At 47.5% G+C, this 22,380-nt stretch overlaps 1 protein-coding gene across 1 annotated transcript in view; it reads left to right on the top strand.

Moving 5' to 3' along the window:
- Positions 1-4,286: 4,286 nt before the first annotated feature.
- LOC120913104 (Krueppel-like factor 8) overlaps positions 4,287-22,380 on the top strand; it is a 67,635-nt gene continuing 49,541 nt past the window's right edge. Inside the window, exon 1 of the mRNA XM_040322811.1 lies at positions 4,287-4,897. Within this exon, the coding sequence (XP_040178745.1) occupies positions 4,877-4,897 (21 nt within the window). The 5' untranslated portion in view covers positions 4,287-4,876. The remainder of the gene's footprint in view (positions 4,898-22,380) is intronic.

Below are 22,380 nucleotides of genomic sequence, written 5' to 3'. Positions count from 1 at the left end.
ACTACTTTGGAGCAATGCACACTGGGATATGTACACGGACGGCACATGCGCCGTTCGTAAAAAACGTCAATCACGTCGGGTCACCACCCATTTACATAAAACACGCCCCCCTCATACTCATTTGAATTAGGCGCGCTTACGCCGGCCCCATTTACGCTGCCGTAACTTAGGAGGCAAGTGCTTTGTGAATACAGCACTTGCCTCTAATTTACGGCGGCGTAGCATAAATACGTTACGCTACGCCGCTGTAACATTGCGCCCGGCTACCTGAATCTAGCCCACAATGTTTTAAGTCTATCATTGGCATCATCTTCACTTTGGGTGCCAGAAGACCTTGTCCTGGTGATACGCTCACCTTTTGATGTAGACCTCTGCCCTTAACGCCTACAGCAACCCATATCCAAACCATCTGTATCAATATTTCTTAATCACATCTTATCAAAAAATTGTATTTGATTTCTAAATAGTGTATAATGTCAATTTCTTTTCCTAATTTGAATTTTTTGATACAGATGGTTTGGGTATTGGTTGCCAAAGGCCACCGATGGTTTGGGTGTCCATCCGATACCCAAACCATCTGTATCGATATTTCAAAATCACATCTTGTTCAAAATTTCAACGTCATTTTCGAATAGTGTATAATGTAAAAAAAAAAAAATCCTAATTTAAATTTGTTAATTCTATCATTGGCATCTTCACTTTGGGCGCCAGAGGACCTCATCCTGGTGCTGCACTCGCTCTTGGCTGCCAAAGGTGTTAGGGGCAGAGGTGTCCATCTAATACCCAAACCATTTGAATCGATATTTCAAAATCACATCTTATCAAAAATTTCTATTTTATTTTGCCCAGTGTGTATTGTAAATATTTTTATTCCCAATTAGAATTTTTGTATTGTATTATTGGCATCTTCACTTTTGGGTGCCAGAGGACCTCGTCCTGGTGCGCTCACCTCTTGATGTAGACCTCTGCCCTTAAAGGAGTTGTAAAGGAGTTGCTGAAATTACTGTTTACAGGGTATAGAGACATAGGCCCGGATTCACAAAGCACTTATGCCGACGTATAACAAGTTACGCAGACGTAAGTGCAAATGTGCGCTGTCGTATCTGTGCGCCAGACCCACAAACAGATATGCGCCTAAAACCAGACTACACCCCGCCGACGTAGCTTGCTCGCGCCGGCGTAGGGTGGGCGCACATTTAGGCTGGGTGCATGGTGCCGCTCCCATTGATTAGTCATTCAAACATGCAAATGAGGGAAATACGGCGATTCACGAACCTGCGTGCGCCCGACGCAGGCTACGCGAGGTGTGCGTAAGTTGTACATTGGCGTAAAGTTATTCCCCATAAAGGAGGTGCAACCCAGCAGCAGACATACAAAGGTCTGCACCAGGGAACACAAGTCAGCGTATTTTACGTTGGACGTGTGTCTGGCTGGGCGTAGGTTACGTTCACGCCGTACACAGTGATCCGGCGTAGTTTAGGCAGTTGTTCCGACGTGGTTGTGAGCATGCGCAGGGGAATGCGTCCACGTCACGGCGCATGTGCAGTTCGTGATACGTATCTGTCTGGCGCTCGGACCATCATTTGCATGGGGTCACGCCTCATTTGCTTGGGTCACGCCCACTTCCACCTACGCCGGCTTACGCCTTCGAATCCCACGCCACGCTGGCGCAGCGTTGGGAGCAATAGCTTGCTGAATGCAGTGCTTGCCTCTCCGCGCTGCGTCGGCGTGGCGTACGGCGTTTGCGTTATGGCGGCGTAATGTGCGCCCACCTCTCTGTGAATCTGGGCCATAATAGTTAACTGATTCCTTTTAAAAATGATTAAAAATAGATAAAAATCAATCATATAATGTGCCTACAGTTTCAGTTTCGTTTTTGCATGCTGTTTCCTGGTTTTGCGATGTACAGAGACTTCGAGCCAATACAGGGCAGTGATGGTTTGTAAAACGAAACTGATTGGTGTTGAGGGGTTTTAGACACACAGTAATCACACCTCCTTGATTAGTGACCACAGAGAGAAAGCTCCCATGACTTTTTTCATCAGGAAGCAGACAACCAGGAAGTGTTCAGAACAGAGAAGGATTAGAGCAAAAACGAACATTGAGGACATGAAACCAGCACTGCAGTAAGGTAAAGGAAGCTATTTAGCTAAAAAAAAATTACTTTAGTGACCCTTTAATGCCTACAGCTACTGATACCCAAACCATCTGTATCGATATTTCGAAATCACATCTTATCAATAATTTAAATTTAATTTCAGAATAGTGTAAAATGTAAATATTGTTTTCTAATTAGAATTTTTTTAATTCTATCATTGGCATCTTCTTCACTTTGGGCGCCAGAGGACCTTATTCTGGTGCTGCACGCACTCTTGGCTGCCAAAGGCGTTGGGGGCAGAGGTGTCCATCCAATACCCGAACCATCTGTATCGATATTTCAAAATCACATCTTATCCAAAAATTCAATTTCATTTTCAAATAATGTAATTTTTTAAAATAAAAAATTCCCTAATTTGAATTTTTTAATTGTATCATTGGCATCATCTTCACTTTGGGTGCCAGGGGACCTCATCCTGGTGCTGCACTCGTTCTTGGTTAACAAAGGCATTAGGGGCAGAGGTGCACATCCAATACCCAAACCATCTGTATTGATATTTTGAAATCACATCTTATTCAAAATTTAAACGTAATAGTGTATAATGCAAAAATAAAATTTTTCCTAATTTGAATTTGTTAATTCTATCATTGGCATCTTCACTTTGGGGGCCGAGGACCTCATCCTGGTGCTGCACTCGCTCTCGGCTGCCAAAGGCGTTAGGGGCAGAGGTGTACATCCAATACCCAAACCATCTGTATCGATATTTCAAAATCGCATCTTATCCAAAATTTCAATTTTATTTTCAAATAATGTAATTTTATTATTTTTTTCCCCTAATTTGAATTTTTTAATTGTATCATTGGCATCATCTGCACTTAGTCGATATTTAAAAATCAAATCTTATCCAAAATTAAATTTTCAAATAGTGTATAATGTAATTTTTTTTTTTTTTTTTTTTCATAATTTGAATTTGTTAATTGTATCATTGCCATCATCTTCACTTTATCGATATTTCAAAATCAAATCTTATCCAAAATTTCAATTTAATTTTCAAATAATGTAGGAAAAAAATAATAAAAAAATTACATTATACATTATTTGAAAATTAAATTGAAATTTTGGATAAGATTTGATTTTGAAATATCGATAAAGTGAAGATGATGCCAATGATACAATTAAAAAATTCAAATTGGGAAAAAAATAATATAAAAATTACATTATAATTTGAATTTTTTAATTGTATCATTGGCATCATCTTCACTTTATCGATATTTCAAAATCAAATCTTATCCAAAATTTCAATTTAATTTTCAAATAATGTATAACGTAATTATTTTTATTTTTTTTCCTAATTTGAATTTGTTAATTGTATCATTGGCATCATCTTCACTTTATCGTTATTTCGAAATCAAATCTTATCCAAAATTTCAATTTAATTTTCAAATAATGTAGGAAAAAAATAATAAAAAAATTACATTATACATTATTTGAAAATTAAATTGAAATTTTGGATAAGATTTGATTTTGAAATATCAATAAAGTGAAGATGATGCCAATGATACAATTAAAAAATTCAAATTAGGAAAAAAAATAATAAAAAAATTACATTATAATTTGAATTTTTTAATTGTATCATTGGCATCATCTTCACTTTATCGATATTTCAAAATCAAATCTTATCCAAAATTTCAATTCAATTTTCAAATAATGTAATTTTTTATTATTATTTTTTTTCCCTAATTTGAATTTGTTAATTGTATCATTGGCATCATCTTCACTTTGGGTGCCAGGGGACCTCGTCCTTGTGCGCCACTCACCCTTGGATGCACGCCCCCCCAGACGCCTATGGCAACCGATACCTGAACCATCTGCTATCAATATTTCTAAATCGCATCAAATCTCATTTTAGTTTTTTTTTATATTAAAATTTTAATTAGTGTATGATGCCTCTATTTATTTTTCGACCTTGTATTATTTTTATTTTTTTTTGTTTTATCATACCATTGACCTCTTCGCCTTTTCTACCAGAGAACCCCCCCCCCCCCCCTCTCTGCCTATAACGTTTGGTTCTTGCAACCAAACCTTTTTTGCAAACCCAACGCCGAGCCCATGGTGTTTTTTTTTTTTTCGTCTCACTTGAGGACAAGGAGAAGTCTGTAATACGTAAAAGAAATCCAGTGCAGCTGTAGCCCTTAGAGGAGGATCCCTCAGCAGGGTGGTTGTGCAGTGCAGGTCTGACTGACAAGCTTAGTGCGGGGTGGAGTAGTTGGGTGTGGACAGGGAAGGAGAGCTCTGTGTGAGAAAACAGAGGAAGAAAAAAAAAAAAAAAGCACACATACTGAACCAAGGACTGGCAAAAGGACTAAAGGACTAAGGCTGAAGACCAAATCCTTTAAGAGAAGGGTCTCTGTTGAGGGACACAGTGGTCTCCTCCAGGGTCCTTTCCCCCAATGAGTGCAGGAGGACGCCGGTCTGAGGATGAGCGTTGCTGGAGAGAAACCATTTGAAACCCCCCTAATGCACAGCAAGGGCTGGTGGTGAGCAGACAGTATAGATACTATACGTTGTATGCCTACAGGGCCCCACCCCGTAAACACACCCAGAACGTACTGAAGAGGAGGAGGAGGAGGGGAACCAGACAAAAAAAAAAAAGCAGACAGCCCTGGCTAGTGAAGCCCGTACAAAGGTGGCCGAAGCCTCGCATGCCTACGGCGCGGAGCTGCTAACCCCGGGGAGGGCGCCGCAGCCGGGCAACGGAACGCCAGTCGGCGGCGGGCGATGCATTCGGAGACCCAGGCGGTAAGTCATCCTTCAACCTGCTCTTCTTCCATCTATCGCTATGCGGTTACCTCGCCGCGTTTTGCCCCTCTCTCTCGGCTGACCATCCCGCTGGGTTCCTGGGGGTGGGTGTAGGGGGGGGGGGAGAACCCCGAGCAGCATCAGCTGCCTCTTCCGACACCGGCCTCCATCTTTGCTGTCTCTTAAAGCGACAGTGCACGTTAAAAAAAAAAAAAAAAAATGAGGGAACAAAGTACATTGGTTGGATGGAGGGTGTAAAGGAGGGGTTGAGTTGCCCACAGCTATTCATCCGTCAAAAGAGAAAACGCGTATATCATCGGTTGTGTGTGCGTTTCTTGTACGCAAACCCTTAAAATGGTTCAATTTTATAAATTTTTTAATATTCGTGAGCTGCGATTTATTTTATTTTGCAAATTTTTTTTTTTTTATTATTATTTTTTGTTTTTAAGAGGAAACGACCAGCGTGCATTGAGTAGTGTTTGTGTACTGTGTGTATAGACTTATTATTATTATTATTATTATTTTTACTATTATTATTATTATAAAACAGGATTTATATAGTGGCAGCAAATTACAATGTGGGGGGGCACTACAAATACAATACAATACAATTCAATACAGAAGGAATAGAGCTCACGGAGCTCGCAATCTAAGGATGCGTTCACATCTAAATGTCGCGCCAGCGCTTGCGCGACACGCATAGGAAGCCCCATTCATTTGATGTACTAAAAGGAATAGACTGGTTGGGTTTATAGCTCACTAAATAGAATACATTGTTGCCATGTATCACCCTGCTTATGTGTATGTGTGGGAGGTGCCAATCGCGCTATGTGATTAGAAAAACGCAGACAGAATTTCTGCGATTTTTTTTTTTTTTTCTCCTGCGATTCCAAATCGCATGGCAACTGCTGCAGAATAGGCAACGTATGTTTGGGGTGCCGTTATCCTTTTTAACGGCACCCCAAATGTGAGGCAATTCTGCCGCGCGTCAGGATCACGTGGAAATTGCAGCAAAATGCAACTTTAAAAAAAAAAATTATTATGGCGAGAAGCTTGTCGCCCACAAAAGGAGCAGGTGCTTTCAAGCGAATGGGCTGGCCACCTATGCAAGTTGCAAAATCGCGAGCGAGTCGCTCTTTGAAAACTGGGAACGCTTGTTCTTGCAACACAATATGTGAATGGGGCCTGAATCTATATATTAAAAAAAATTGGGTCTTTTTTTTTCTCTCCTCCTCTCCTTTCTTCTCTCTCTCTCTCTTCGCGAGCCCACTCTCTTTTTATTTTTTGCGAGCCCACTCTCTTTTTTCACAAGCTTTCTTTATTTGCTCTTGCTCTGTTTTTTTTTTCGCAGGCTCAATTTTTTTCGTGAGCCTAATCTCTTTTGAGTATCACGTATTTTTAACTGTGCAAAAATGCGCACCTCTTTTTTTTTTTTACTAACACCAGCTCTCTTTTTTCTGTGAAAGGATTAAGTCCTCAGTTTCACATGTCCCTCTCTTCTCTCTCCCCCTTTCTCTCTCCCCCTCTCTCTCTCCCCCCTCTCTCTCCCCCCTCCCCCCTCCCCCCTCTCTCTCCCCCTCCCCCCTCTCTCTCCCCCCCTCCCCCCCCTCTCTCTCCCCCCTCCCCCCCTCTCTCTCTCCCCCCCCCCTCTCTCTCCCCCCTCCCTCTCCCCCCTCCCTCTCCCCCCTCTCTCTCTCCCCCCCTCTCCTCCCCCCTCTCCCCCCTCTCTCCCCCCTCTCCCCCTCTCCCCCCTCTTTCTTTCCTTCTCTCTTTCTTTCTTTCTTTCTTTCTTTCCTTCTCTCTTTCTTTCTTTCTTTCCTTCTCTCTTTCTTTCTTTCTTTCTTTCTTTCCTTCTCTCTTTCTTTCTTTCTTTCCTTCTCTCTTTCTTTCTTTCTTTCTTTCTTTCTTTCTTTCCTTCTCTCTTTCTTTCTTTCCTTCTCTCTTTCTTTCCTTCTCTCTCCTTCTCTCTTTCCTCAGAATCGCTGTCAGAAAAGGTTGATATCTGAATAATCCCTGTAGCTGCACCCATCATTCAGATATCACTAAAAGTCCAGGAGGTCATATGACGTCTTTGGGCTAAAAGTGGTTACGCTGACCACAAACTTATTAGAATTGTTGTTCAAAAATGTTCAATTCACAAACTTTCAGTGGATTTTCCGTTCGTTAGTGGCGTCAAGTCGACGTTCGTTTTTGACCGTGGTGGCGGTAAAATTCGAAGGAGCAGGATGATGGAGAAAAAATTTGCGAATGAATTTCCAAAATCAAATGTTAGATGGCCTGCCATGTTTTTACTATTATATGGGTGTCCCCTACCCACTGGGCACTTTTACTATGTGTTTATTTATTAATATGAATTTGTTACCTTCCATTCATTTTGATTCGGCATTCGTTATTTCTAATGTAACAAATTAATAATAATAATAATAATAATAATAATAATAATGTTGTTATTATTATTTTATTATTATTATTATTTTATTATTATTATTATTATTATTATTATGAATTTGATACGTTCGAAATAACAAATGCCGAATCAAAATGAATGGAAAATGAATGGAAGGTAACAAATTCATATTATTAATTTAATTTAATAAAAACATTATTTTTTGTTATTATTAATTTGTTACGTTCCATTCATTTAGATGCGGCATTTGTTATTTTGGATAAATTCGTATTCATTACATTGATAAACAGCCAATTTTGTAAAGAAATTCCAATACCTATAAATTAATAATAATAATTATTATTATTATTATTATTATTATTATTATTATTATTATTATTATTATTATTTATTTCGGAATTTCTAATTTTTGGATTTCCGAATTTTCAAAGTCACTAATTTACGAATACTGCATCTAACCAAATGGAACATAACGAATTCAAATTTTTCCTAAGTTACAAATTTATTTGAAATGACGAATATCGATCATAACGAATGACCCCGAAAAAATGAATAAAAACTAAAAATAACCCAAAAAATGAATTAAATTAAAACAAACAATTTTTTTTTGGCAGTGCACATGTCTAACAAATTTGCCGCACTGATGAGCAATGATAGGCGACACTAATGAGCAGCACTGCTGGGCACTCATGGGCAGCAGTAATGGGCAGCACTGGGTGGCACTAATGGGCGACACTGATGAGAACTGATGGGTACTGATTGGCGTCACTGATGGGCACTGATTGGTGTCGCTGATGGGCACTGATTGGTGTCGCTGATGGGCACTGATTGGTGTCGCTGATGGGCACTGATTGGTGTCGCTGATGGGCACTGATTGGTGTCACTGATGGGCACTGATTGGTGTCACTGATGGGCAGCACTGATTGGTTTCACTGTTGGGCACTGATTGGTGTCACTAATGGGCACTGGTGTCACTGATGGGCACTGGTGTCACTGATTTTATGGCATTTTTATTAATGTTTATTTTTTTTACTAGTAATGGCGGCGATCGGCGATTTTTATCGGTACTGCGACATTATGGCGGATACTTTTGACACATTTTTGGAACCATTGGCATTTTTATAGCGATCAGTGCTATAAAAATGCATTGGATTACTATAAAAATGCCACTGGCAGTGAAGGGGTTAACACTAGGGGGCGAGGAAGGGGGTAATCATGTTCCCTGGGTGTGTTCTAACTGAAGGGGGGGGGTGGACTGACTTGGGGAAATGACAAATCGCTGGTCATACATTGTATGAACATACGATCGGTCATTTCCCCCCCTGACAGGACTGGGAGCTGTGTGTTTACACACACAGCTCCCGGTTCTCGCTCTGTAACCAGCGATCGCGGGTGCCCGGCGGTGATCGCACCCGCCGGGGACGCGCGTCGGGATCAGGGGCGAGTGGCGGGGCACGCACACGCCTCTGGCGGCGCGCACACGCCCCTAGTGGCTGATTCGCGAGGTGACGTAGATCTACGTGACCTCGCGCAGGGGAGCCGAACTGCGGCGGCTGGTCGGCAAGTAGTTAATGTACACTACTGGAGTCGCTCCGACTTCAGAAAAGGTTCCTGTACTACTTCTAGGCGACTTGTACCCATTGATTTCAATGGAAGTCGCCTCCAAAGTCGGATCCCCTGTCTTAACTGAAGCAACTTTACAGGAAGAGAAAATGGTTTTCTCAAGCAAACCCCTCCCACAGAGCTTATTATTGTTTGATTGGCCGCTGGCAAAGTCGCCTGTCCTGGAGGCAACTTGAAGTCGCGTTGGAAGTCGCACCGAATTCGTCACGCACTGGAAGTCGTGTTGCCCTTGTGTGAACCGGCACTTAGGAATTTCCTTTCAATTTACATCAGCCCCTCCCCCCCATGACGCATCCCAACACTTCTAGGCTTTCTCCTTCGTCTTGTCTTCTCCTCCTTCCCGTTTTAGAGGAACACTAAAGTAAAACAATTATTTTTGGTAAAATAACAAACATGTGATACTTACCTCGTTTTGCACAGAGTGTCCCCGAATCCGGTCTTCTGGGGTCCCTCGGCGGCGGTCTCGGCTCCTCCTCGCAAGAGCTTTCCACCTTCGAGCGAGCTCGCATGGTGGAAAGCTTTTGCGGGCGCGCTCCTGTGATACAGCGGCCGGCATAGCTGTGGACTGTATCGGCCCCGCCCCCCAGCGTGTTGCGTCATCGGATGTGATTGACAGCAGCGCCAGCCAATCAATCCGTCCAGTCTAGCCAATCAACGGCCAGGCTGGGAAGCGAAGAGGATCACGGGGATGCACCCGGGACTTTCAAGGGGGGAGGTAAGTAAAACGGGGGTTCGGGGGGGGGGGGTGTGGTACCGTCGGATGTTTTTTCACCTTAATGCATAGGATGCATTAAGGTGAAAAAACATTTACATTTACAACCCTTTTAGACCCTCCTTTCCTGTTTATCTTCCATGACGACACTCCTCTCCTGAAAGGTGACCCCCCCCCCCCACCAGATTGTAGCCCCCCTGTTGGGGTAAGTTGTAGGCAGTAATCTGTCTATCCTGGCCATGTGTGCTTTCTTGAGACTTCTTGCCCAGGTGGTTGTGGTTTCCCACCTTGCCGATGGCGGTTGTTTACCGGCCAAAAGGTTGAGTTGGCTGAGGCTCACCCCCCATTACTGTCCTCAGCCCCCCCTTACGTTTCCCCCCCCAGCACCCCATTGCTGTCTTCCGTGCCCCGCCTCACAGCACCCCATTACTGTCACCACACCCCCAGTGTCCCATTACTGTCCTTAGGTTCCCCCCAGCACACCCTTATTGTCCTGGGCTTCCCCCACAGCACCCCATTACTGTCCCCACCCTCCCAGTGCCTCATTACTGTCCTCGGCTCCCCCATCACAGAGCTCCATTACTGTCCCCACCCCTTCAGTGCCCCATTACGGCCCTTGGGTTACCCCACCCCAGCACCTTATTACTGTCCTCATTTCCCCCACAGAACCCTATTATTTGTCCTCAGCTCCCCTCACCCCCTCATTACTGTCCTCAGGTTCCCCTTCCCCAGCACCCCATTTCTGTCCTCAGCTCCCCCCATTACAGCGCCCCATTACTGTCCTTAGGTTTCCCCACCACAGCACCCCATTACTTTCCTCAGCTCCCCCCTTACTAGGGTGTCCCGGATTGTCCCCCTCATTACTGTCCTCAGGTTCCCCTTCCCCAGCACTCCATTACTGTCCTCAGCTCGCCCCATTGCTGTCCTCAGCTCCCCCCCAGTGCCCCATTACTGTCCTTAGGTTTCCCCACCACAGCACCCCATTACTTTCCTCAGCTCCCCCCTCACTAGGGTGACCACATGTCCCGGATTGCCTGGGACAGTACCGCATTTTGCAGGTCTGTCCCGGCACCTTCATTCCAGGACAGTACAGTGTCCCGGAATGAAACTGACACAGACACCCCCCCCCGGGCCAATCTTATGCCCCCAAAAAAGGCCGCTGCTTTACTCACTGACAGTACTTGTCCTGGCCGGGAATGCCTGGAGGCGCACAATCCCCGCCCCCTGCTTGTGATTGGAGAAATCATAAATCCCGCCTCTTGTGTTCTATCACTGTGCTGTGATTGGTTACAGCACAAGCTGATTTTTGGGAAGGGGGGTGTCCCTGAATGGTAGTTTGGAAATGTGGTTACCCTACCCCTCACAGCACCCCATTACTGTCCTCAGCTCCCCCTGCCCCTCCCCAGCACACCCCATTACTGTCTTTAGCCCATCCAAGCACCCCATTACTGGCATCAGGCCCCCCCCCCCCCAGCGTCCCACTGCTGTCCACAGCTCCCCCCTCACAGTGCCCCATTACTGTCCTCAGCTCCCCCCCTCACAGTGCCTCATTACTGTCCTCAGCTCCCCCCCTCACAGTGCCCCATTACTGTCCTAAGCTCCCCCCTCTTCCCCTATCGCTGTCCTCAGCTCCCCCCACACATCGCCCCCTCATCGATCCTCCTCCTCCTGTCTTAATTTACATAGACACTCCAGAGGGCTGGAGACACCGTGGGTCTGGAGAGAGGTTGGGAGCCGCAAGCTGGTGATTGGTTGCATCCAACAGCCAATCACCAGCTGTTAACACGGGCAACCCCGTCCTCTATCCTGAGCTGTCCTGCCTCCCGCAGATGGCTCCTGCCTGAGAGAATGACGGCGGCGGCGGTGCCCCGGCTTGTAAATGGCGGGGTGGGTGTCACCCCTCTGGCAGGTGTCAATTGGGTGCACCCCATGCACCCCCCCATAGCGACACCATAGCTCCCAACTGTCCCAGATTCGGAGCAATGCCCCTCTGTCCCTCTTTCCTCCTCATGTGTCCCTCGTTTTGGTCTCGTCTATATACCGTATTTATTGGGGTATAGCGCGCTCCCGTGTATAGCGCGCACCCCTAAAGTTGCAGCGGATTCCTGTGGAAAAAAGTTTTTTTTGTACTTACAGTTTTGGTGTCTTGTGCGGCGTCCATCGGCGGCCCCGTCGGTTCCGGCGTCCGTCTGCGGCTTAGGGTGTCCTCTTCGTCGGGTCGTGTGTCCTTCTGCGGCGTCCTCGTGTCCTCCCCACTGCGCCGACATATACAGAGCGCAGTACACTCGTGTATAGTCGGGCAGGCTCGGCAACTCTCGCGCTGACGTCCTGTACATCCAGGACGTGAGCGCGGAAGGAGCCGAGACTGCCCGACTATACACGAGTGTACTGCGCTCGGTATATGTCGGCGCAGTATTCAAACTCGGCGCGGGAAAGCGGGTATCGGCGTATACTGCGTACCCACGATTTTGCCTTGATTTTTGCACTTTTTATCTTTCAAAAAGTGTTTTCCAGCGCTAAACCTTTCATCAAATTTATAAATTTCTGCCAATATAAAGGAAAAGTAGTGGTAAATAAAAAGCGCTTGTGGATTTAATTAACCTTTTTCTTTGGTTAATTCTCCTTTAAGAGGGTGTGGCAGGGGGGCGTGTCCTATGCCTACTTACGTTTTTTGCTAGTAGGTGTCCCTCATTCCCATCTAAAAATGTTGGGAGGTATCCAACATTTTTAGATGGGAATGAGGGACACCTACTAGCAAACGTAAGTAGGCATAGGACACGCCCCCTGCCACACCCCCTTAAAGGAGAAATAACCAAAGAAAAAGGTTAAAGCCTTGAGGATGCTGCAAGCTGCCCACCCCTTTTTATCAGACCGGCCATAGATGGTTCGAACCGAGATTCCAACCAGGGGCAGACTGACAACTCATGGAGCCCCCGGGCAATAGAAGAATATGGGGCCCCCGGGGCTTACAGATGGCCACCACGCCAGGAGGCAGTGCAGAGGCGGGGCAGCTAAAATCTCGGGATTTTCACATCAAAAGCATGTCGGTTTTGGACATATCAGGGACAGATGTAAAAAAAACACATATCTTTACATACTGTCCCTGGTTTTATTGAGCCTGGCAACCCTGATGGGGCCCCCTAGTGGCATGGGGCCCTTGGGCTATGCCCGGGTGCCTCAATGGTCAGTCCACCCCTGATTCAAACCCTCTGTGGGCAGACTGATATGTGTGGTACAACTGGCCTGCCGGATTTGCTTGCGATGATCACTGTCTTCTCCCGGCTGGGGGGGGAAGGGGAGAGGCGGGGAAGCCGCCCCGCTGGGAGCAGACAATGGCTCGGCAGGAGGGATTCCTCTGTTAGCACTGACTGTGTTGATGGGGGAATCGTGCAAATGTCTTGCCTGCCTTGGGCAGACCATAGATGATACAATTTTTTTTCCCTGCAACAATCAGTGTTGATGGGGAATCTCTCCCCCAGAAGGTTGTGTGCTGAGATGTGGGGGGGGGGGGGGCGCAGGAGCCGTCCCACTCCCCCTCCCTCCCAGTGACGGCTGGTGCTAAACTTTTTTTGGGGGGAGCAAACAAACCCCCCCCCCTCTACGGTCCCCCCCCGCGCACTAAACCCTCCACGGTCCCCCCCGCGCACTAAACCCTCCACGGCCCCCCCGCGCACACTGAACCCTCCACGGTCCCCCTCCCCCCCCAGCACTGAACCCTCCACGGTCCCCCTCCCCGCACTGAACCCTCCACGGTCCCCCTCCCCCTGCACTGAACCCCCTCCGCGGTCCCCCCGCATTGAACCCCCCCGCACTGAGCCCTCCACAGTCCCCCCCTCCGCACTGAGCCCTCCACAGTCCCCCCCTCCGCACTGAGCCCTCCACAGTCCCCCCCTCCTGCACTCGACCCTCCGCGGTCCCCCCGCACTCAGCCCTCTATTGTCGCCCCCCCCCCCGCACTCAGCCCTCTATGGTCCCCCCCCCGCACTCAGCCCTCTATGGTCCCCCCCCCCGCACTCAGCCCTCTATGGTTCCCCCCCACACTCAGCCCTCTATGGTTCCCCCCGCACTCAGCCCTCTATGGTTCCCCCCGCACTCAGCCCTCTATGGTTCCCCCCCCGCACTCAGTCCTCTATGGTCGTCCCCCCTCACTGAACCCTCTATGGGCCCCCCCCCGCACTGAACCCTCCATGGTCCCCCCCCCCACACTGAATCCTCCACCGTCCGTCCCCCCACACTCAGCCCTCCGAAGCCCCCCCCCCCACCCTCAGCCCTCCTTGGCTTCCTCCGCTTTTCCTCCCGGCCAACCTGATCCATGGGAGGAGAACCTGGAAGACCATAGCGAATATTGATTCACTAGTGTCACAAGTGGGTGGGTTCGCCCAACCTTTTTCAAGCCAATTAGAGCCTCAGGCTCTAATCATGTGGCTTGAAAAAAACTCATAGAAACCTATGAGTCCGGCTCCCTGCATGCATGCAAACTAGGGGGGCGGTGCCCCTGCGCCCCTAATAGGTCGGCCGTTCCTGCTCCCTCCTCATCTTGAACAACAAACCCCCCCCCCCCCATGCTGTAAAGATAAGAACATCATGGGATCCAAAACCTTCTGCAGAGTTGGCCACGCCTACAAAGCAACTATCCAAAGACTTGAACCTGTTGGAACTCTACTGTTGGAGTACGACCCCATTCAAATCTTAGAGGAGGTATCGTTCAAGGAGGAGGTTGACATTGTACTAGAGAGGTAAGTAAACACCTGGATGGGGGAAGGTCTAGCTGAAGATGACCATAGAGCAGTACAATTTTTGAAGGTAAATTCAGGAAAATCATTTGTCAGAGCATTTCATAGTAACATTGGGGGCTTGCAAATTTTGCAAAAAAGCCTTTAAAATTTTTGTTGGATTGCCTTCTCAAGGTTTTGAATTCTATGTTTCATTTCAGGATGCGCATTACAATAATTTTATATTTTTCTTGAACATAGAACACAATCGCGTCCTTCTCTTTATCACTGTCGTCAATTTCACCCCATTTGACTATTAAACAATCAAAAGAGCATTTTGAAAAAAAATAATTTACCAAAATTTTACTGGTCTGTGGCCAGCTTTAGACATCAGTAGAATTTCGTACAAAAATTCTCGTCAGAACATTCTAAGAGCAATCTTTCTTGCCGTCGTTGGGTCAACTAATTTCGTTCGTAAGCCCTTACAAAATTTGATCCGGTCTTAAAATGAATCCCGAATGAATTAAGCAAGTTTCATTGAGATGAGTACCAATTCCCCTAAACGAAAAAATTCTGATTTGCTCCATTCCGAAAATGAAAGTTTTCCATACTAAAATTCTACTGGTGGATGGGCAGCTCTACACTCTGCTCTCGAGACCTGGTTGCTATATGAATGTGTGGTCTCGGATGTCCCGGACCTCATGGGGAGCACTGGAGTGTTTCCCTTTTTCGAAAAACCAGGTGGTGTCCTTTCAAATGCAAATATTTGCTGCATGCATGTAATACAAATGCTGACATTGTCTGCACACCCAACAAACCTTCATTGTGTTGTCTATGGTGGTGAATTTTAAGAACAGATAGGCAATAAAATAGAGTCTGAAGGCACCAGCTTTGTATTTGACATCCTCCGTTGGTTTGGTTTTTCATTTGGAAGAAGTTAGAAGATATTTCATGAAATCTTGTTACATTATATGGCTAAAATTATGTGAAAACCCACCCTTCTCCCAAGCCCTGTTTTTAACAGTTTGGTGTGGAGAAATTTGAGAAATTTGAATGACCTTCACAGAGCCCCAATCTCAGCCCTACTGAACCCTACTGAACACCTTTGGGATGAACTGGAACACTGATTACGAGTCAGGTCTTCTCATACAATATCAGTACCAGATCTCACAAATGCTTTTTTGGCAGAATGGATACCAATTCCCATAGATACACTACAAAATCTTGTGAAAAGCCTTCCCAGAAGAGTACCCCCCCTCCACTGGTGGTCGGTAGAGAGAAGCTTCCACTGGTGGTAAATAGAGAAGGTCCCGCCTTCGACTGATGGTCAGTAGAGAGAAGCTCCAGCCTTCGACTGGTGGTCAGTAGAGAGAAGCTCCCGCCTTCGACTGATGGTCAGTAGAGAGAAGCTCCAGCCTTCGACTGGTGGTCAGTAGAGAGAAGCTCCCGCCTTCGACTGGTGGTCAGTAGAGAGAAGCTCCCGCCTTCGACTGGTGGTCAGTAGAGAGAAGCTCCCGCCTTCGACTGGTGGTCAGTAGAGAGAAGCTCCAGCCTTCGACTGATGGTCAGTAGAGAGAAGCTCCCGCCTTCGACTGGTGGTCAGTAGAGAGAAGCTCCCGCCTTCGACTGGTGGTCAGTAGAGAGAAGCTCCCGCCTTCGACTGGTGGTCAGTAGAGAGAAGCTCCCGCCTTCGACTGGTGGTCAGTAGAGAGAAGCTCCCGCCTTCGACTGGTGGTCAGTAGAGAGAAGCTCCCGCCTTCGACTGGTGGTCAGTAGAGAGAAGCTCCCGCCTTCGACTGGTGGTCAGTAGAGAGAAGATGCCGCCTTCGACAGGTGGTAAGTAGAGAGAAGCTCCCGCCTTTGACTGGTGGTCAGTAGAGAGAAGCTCCCGCCTTCGACTGGTGGTTAGTAGAGAGAAGCTCCCGCCTTCGACTGGTGGTCAGTAGAGAGAAGCTCCCGCCTTCGACTGGTGGTCAGTAGAGAGAAGCTCCCGCCTTCGACTGGTGGTCAGTAGAGAGAAGCTCCCGCCTTCGACTGGTGGTCAGTAGAGAGAAGCTCCCGCCTTCGACTGGTGGTCAGTAGAGAGAAGCTGCCGCCTTTGACTGGTGGTCAGTAGAGAGAAGCTGCCGCCTTTGACTGGTGGTCAGTAGAGAGAAGCTGCCGCCTTTGACTGGTGGTCAGTAGAGAGAAGCTGCCGCCTTTGACAGGTGGTCAGTAGAGAGAAGCTGCCGCCTTTGACAGGTGGTCAGTAGAGAGAAGCTGCCGCCTTTGACAGGTGGTCAGTAGAGAGAAGCTCCCGCCTTTGACTGGTGGTCAGTAGAGAGAAGCTCCCGCCTTTGACTGGTGGTCAGTAGAGAGAAGCTCCCGCCTTTGACTGGTGGTCAGTAGAGAGAAGCTGCCGCCTTTGACTGGTGGTCAGTAGAGAGAAGCTGCCGCCTTCGACAGGTGGTCAGTAGAGAGAAGCTGCCGCCTTCGACAGGTGGTCAGTAGAGAGAAGCTGCCGCCTTCGACAGGTGGTCAGTAGAGAGAAGCTGCCGCCTTTGACTGGTGGTCAGTAGAGAGAAGCTCCCGCCTTTTGACTGGTGGTCAGTAGAGAGAAGCTCCCGCCTTTGACTGGTGGTCAGTAGAGAGAAGCTGCTGCCTTTGACTGGTGGTCAGTAGAGAGAAGCTCCCGCCTTTGACTGGTCCACTGGTGGTCAGTAGAAATAAGACCATTCCATACACTGGTGGTGAGTGGAGAAAAGGGCCCACCTTACACTAATGGTTAGTGGAGAGTAGTGGAATGGGTCTTCTCTTACATTGGTAGCAATTAGAGAACCCCCTCCTTACTCCGGTGGTCCGTAACCAAAAGCCACCCCCTGGCAATACTTTAGTTTCAGAAACATTCATTTTGATTTTTGAATCATTAGCAAGCTCAAACCAACCTTTGTTTTCGACCTGCAGTGATGAGAAAATTCAAAGGAGCAGGATGGAAAATGTTGTGGTTTTGATGGTGATTGCAAAGGAAACCCTTTCAGCCTACATTGTTGGTCAGTAGAGGAACCAGACCCTTACTTGGTGCTCACTGGAGAGACGGACCCCTAACATTGGTTGTCACTGGAGAGAAAGGCCCCTGAAGCCTGGTAAACACTATGAGTTGTTTTCCGTTCAACCAAAAAAAGCTTTCCACTTCATTCAGAGCCGCTGTACTAACGATCCTCTTCCTTTTGGTAGTCCATAAAGAGGAGGGCCTCTCTTCAATTGGCAGTTGGTGGAGAAAAGGGTCCCCCTATAATTGTCAGTCAGTGGACTGACGTCCCTTTCCACTGCTGGTCAATGGAGATTAATCCCTTCCCTTGGTGATCAGTGGAGGGAAGGGCCCACCTTACACAGGTAGTCAGTAAAGTGGAGGACCCCTTTCATTTGATGGTTAGTGGTGAATGGTGAGAAGGGCCCTCCCTTACATTGGTGGACAGAAGCCTACCCGTGCACTGGTGGCAGGGCCGGTGCTACCACTAGGCAAACTAGGCAGCCACCTTGGGTCATGAAGGCAACTGAATTGCAGGACCAAAAATTGGTGCTTTTAGCAATCCTTTAAGCCTTGTGTCATGGAGGAAAAGATCTGAATTACGGGACCAGAAAGTCAATGTTTTTTTTTATGGCATGGTTTGAAAATGGAGGCTTTGTGCTGATGGGGTTCCCGAATCAAAAAAGCACCGACTTGATCTCACACCATAGTGATGATATTGCGGTAATACATGGGCATATTTAGCAATTCACGGTCAACGCTCTGGCAGCTGCGACACCATTTGGGCAATATCCTGGCAATCATGACATTGCATGGCAGTCTTGATAATACGTGAGTGACAAATGTAGGGCAATGCAATTTTTAAGCATGGCAGTTTATGGGCAACTTGGGTGACCACGTGTTCCGGATTGCCCGGGACAGTCCCGCATTTTGCAGGTCTGTCCCGGGCACCTTCATTCCAGGACAATACAGTGTCCCAGAATGAAACTGACACAGCCACCCTCCGAGCCAATCTGATGCCCCCAAAAAAGGCCGCCACATCATCGCTTCACTCACTGACGGTACTTGTCCTGGCCGGGAATGCCTGGAGGAGCACAATCCCGCCCCCTGCTTGTGATTGGAGAAATCATAAATCCCGCCTCATGTGTCCAATCGCTGTGCTGTGATTCGTTACAGCACAAGCTGATTTTTGGGAAGGGAGGGTGTCCCTGAATGGTAGTTTGGAAATGTGGCCACGCCACCATGTTTACTGTACCATGTATAACCCACAAATTTAAAGGAGAACAAAGCTGGCATCTTCTGCCATAATTGAACTCCATGTATAAAGCGGCGGTATGGCAGTGTGCTTCCCGGATGAGTAAAAAAGGAAAATGTAATAATGTATCATATTCTGTATATATATATAATATTTAATCTACTTGGTATACCACGTGGCACAGTCTGACCCGATGCCCCCAATGTGTCCCCAGGTGTCTCCTAATATAGTTGAAGGTGATGGCACTTTCCTTTCAGGCTGCCAAATGATTCTCAGACTCTGCGGCTTAGGGTTGGCATGTTGTTTACTCCCTGGCAAGACACGGGGGGGGGGGGGGGCAAACACGTAGGGACAGATGGGGGAAGGAGGAACAAAATTCAGGGAAATGTTGACGGAGGGGGAGAAGAGTAGCTTTGGGGTGGGGGTTTTCTGGAGGTGAAAGATGGGTGCAGTACGGTGGGGATGACTGATGAGAAGGATGAGAGGGATCAGTACGGGGTGGAAGGAGATACTTGGATGAAGAGGGTGCAGTACGGTGGGGATGACTGATGAGAGGGATCAGTACGGGGTGGAAGGAGATATTTGGATGAAGAGGGTGCAGTACAGTGGGGATGACTGATGAGAGGGATCAGTACGGGGTGGAAGGAGATACTTGGATGAAGAGGGTGCAGTACGGTGGGGATGACTGATGAGAGGGATCAGTACGGGGTGGAAGGAGATATTTGGATGAAGAGGGTGCAGTACGGTGGGGATGACTGATGAGAGGGATCAGTACGGGGTGGAAGGAGATATTTGGATGAAGAGGGTGCAGTACGGTGGGGATGACTGATGAGAGGGATCAGTACGGGGTGGAAGGAGATATTTGGATGAGGAGGGTGCAGTACGGTGGGGATGACTGATGAGAAGGATGAGAGGGATCAGTACGGGGTGGAAGGAGATACTTGGATGAAGAGGGTGCAGTACAGTGGGGATGACTGATGAGAAGGATGAGAGGGATCAGTACGGAGTGGAAGGAGATACTTGAATGAAGAGGGTGCAGTACGGTGGGGATGACTGATGAGAGGGATCAGTACGGGGTGGAAGGAGATCTTTGGATGAAGAGGGTGCAGTACGGTGGGGATGACTGATGAGAAGGATGAGAGGGATCAGTACGGGGTGGAAGGAGATACTTGGATGAAGAGGGTGCAGTACGGTGGGGATGACTGATGAGAGGGATCAGTACGGGGTGGAAGGAGATATTTGGATGAAGAGGGTGCAGTACGGTGGGGATGACTGATGAGAAGGATGAGAGGGATCAGTACGGGGTGGAAGGAGATATTTGGATGAAGAGGGTGCAGTACGGTGGGGATGACTGATGAGAGGGATCAGTACGGGGTGGAAGGAGATCTTTGGATGAAGAGGGTGCAGTACGGTGGGGATGACTGATGAGAAGGATGAGAGGGATCAGTACGGGGTGGAAGGAGATACTTGGATGAAGAGGGTGCAGTACGGTGGGGATGACTGATGAGAGGGATCAGTACGGGGTGGAAGGAGATATTTGGATGAAGAGGGTGCAGTACGGTGGGGATGACTGATGAGAAGGATGAGAGGGATCAGTACGGGGTGGAAGGAGATATTTGGATGAAGAGGGTGCAGTACGGTGGGGATGACTGATGAGAGGGATGAGAGGGATCAGTACGGGGTGGAAGGAGATATTTCGGGGTGGAAGGAGATACTTGGATGAAGAGGAGAAGTGCAAAATAGAGAGGGCAGGAGACGCATTATGGGGGACACTGGAGACAAACGAGAAGAGAGGGGGTGCTTTATGGCAAAATAAGCTTTACAGAGGGCACTGGAGGCAGGGCCGGCCCTATGATGGGACCGGGTGGTACCATGGGTACCAGGCAGCACTTTTAGGGGGGCAGCATACTGATGCCCAACAGCCCGTTCCGCTACCCAAATAAAATTGATGTCCTTTTTTCCCCACAAATAGAGCTTTCTTTTGGTGATATTTGATCACCTCTGCGGTTTTTATTTTTTGTGCTATAAATATATTAATTTTTTAACTTTTTGCTATAATAAATATCCCCAAAATGTAGAAAAATAAACTATTTTTTTCAGTTTGAGCCAATATGTATTCTTCTACATATTTTTGGTACAAAAAAAAAAACACAATTAGCGTACATTGATTAGTTTGCGCAAAAGACATTGTGGCCGCCGGCAATTCACAGGTCCCTTTATACTCCTAGATACATGTATAGAGCCCATGGCAGGTCCTTTTATACGCTTTTATACATGTATAGAGCCATGACAGGCCCTCTATATACATCTATAGAGCAATGACAGGTCCTCTTTATACTCCTATATACATGTATAGAGCCACGACAGGTCCTCTTTATACTCCTATATACATGTATAGAGCCATGGCAGGTCCTCTTTATACTCCTATATACATGTATAGAGCCATGACAGGTCCTCTTTATACTCCTATACATGTATAGAGCCATGACAGGTCCTCTTTACACTCCTATATACATGTATAGAGCCATGACAGGTCCTCTTTATACTCCTTTATACATGTATAGAGCAATGACAGGTCCTCTTTATACTCCTATACATGTATAGAGCAATGACAGGTCCTCTTTATACTCCTATACATGTATAGAGCAATGACAGGTTCTCTTTATACTCCTTTATACATGTATAGAGCCATGACGGGTCCCCTTTAGTTATCATGATATAAAATAATGAATGTGGGGGCCTTTTGGTTGGCATGATTTTTTTTCTGGGGGGGGGGGGGGCAGCATTTTATTCTTGGGCCGGCACTGACTGGAGGCACATGAAAGGAAGAGGCATTGGAGGCCAATAAAGGGAACAGAAGATGGGGGGCAGAAGAGGGGGGCATTGGGGGTGCCAAGAAGAGCAGAAGGAGGGTGATGTAGGTGGATAGGAGAAGCAGAAGGAAGACAAGTGTAGAAAGGAGTAGAAGGGGGGCATTTGAGGTAGATGTGGGATGGCAGTGGTGGTGCCTAGAGAATAAAAAAAAAAGGGGGGGGGGGCGCTGGAAGTTGATAAAACAAGCAGAAAGATGGGGTGCAGGAGAGCATAAGGGGGCACTGAGCAAAAGAGTAAGGAGCTAGAGGTTGCAAGAGGAGCAAAAGGGGGGGGGGAGGGGAGACAATAGAGGCAGATAAGATGAGCAGAAAATGGAGGGGGGGGGGGCAATGGAGGCAGAAAAGAACAGAAGAGGGGAGGGAGGTGGCAATAGATAAGAGAAGCAGAAGAGGGGGAGGGGAGGCGATGGAGACCAGAAGAGAGGGGCAATGAAGGCAGATTAGAGCAAAAGATGGGGGCTAATAGAGGCAGATAAGAGCAGAAAAAGGGGGGGGGACACTGGAGGCAGATAAAAGAAGCAGAAGAGGGGGGCAAAGTGGGCAGATAAGAGGAGAAGAGGGGGCAATAAAGGCAGATAAGAGGAGCAGAAGGAGGGTGGCATTGAAGGCAGAAGAGGGGAGGGGGAGCAATAGATAAGAGAAGCAGAAGGAGGGGGGGGGGGGAAGGCAGATAAGAGAAGCAGAAGAAATGGGCAATGGAGGCAGATAAAAGAAGCAGAAGAGGGGGGGCAAAGTGGTCAGACAAGAGCAGAAGAGGGGGGGCAAAGTGGTCAGACAAGAGCAGAAGAGGGGGGGGGAAAGTGGTCAGATAAGAGCAGAAGAGGGGGGGGGGGCAAAGTGGTCAGACAAGAGCAGAAGAGGGGGGGGCAAAGTGGTCAGACAAGAGCAGAAGAG

This window comes from Rana temporaria, chromosome 9 (genome assembly GCF_905171775.1).
Source record: "Rana temporaria chromosome 9, aRanTem1.1, whole genome shotgun sequence".
NCBI lineage: Eukaryota > Metazoa > Chordata > Amphibia > Anura > Ranidae > Rana > Rana temporaria.
Note: the sequence above shows the minus strand (reverse complement) of the source record. Positions and strands in the feature narration are given on the sequence as shown.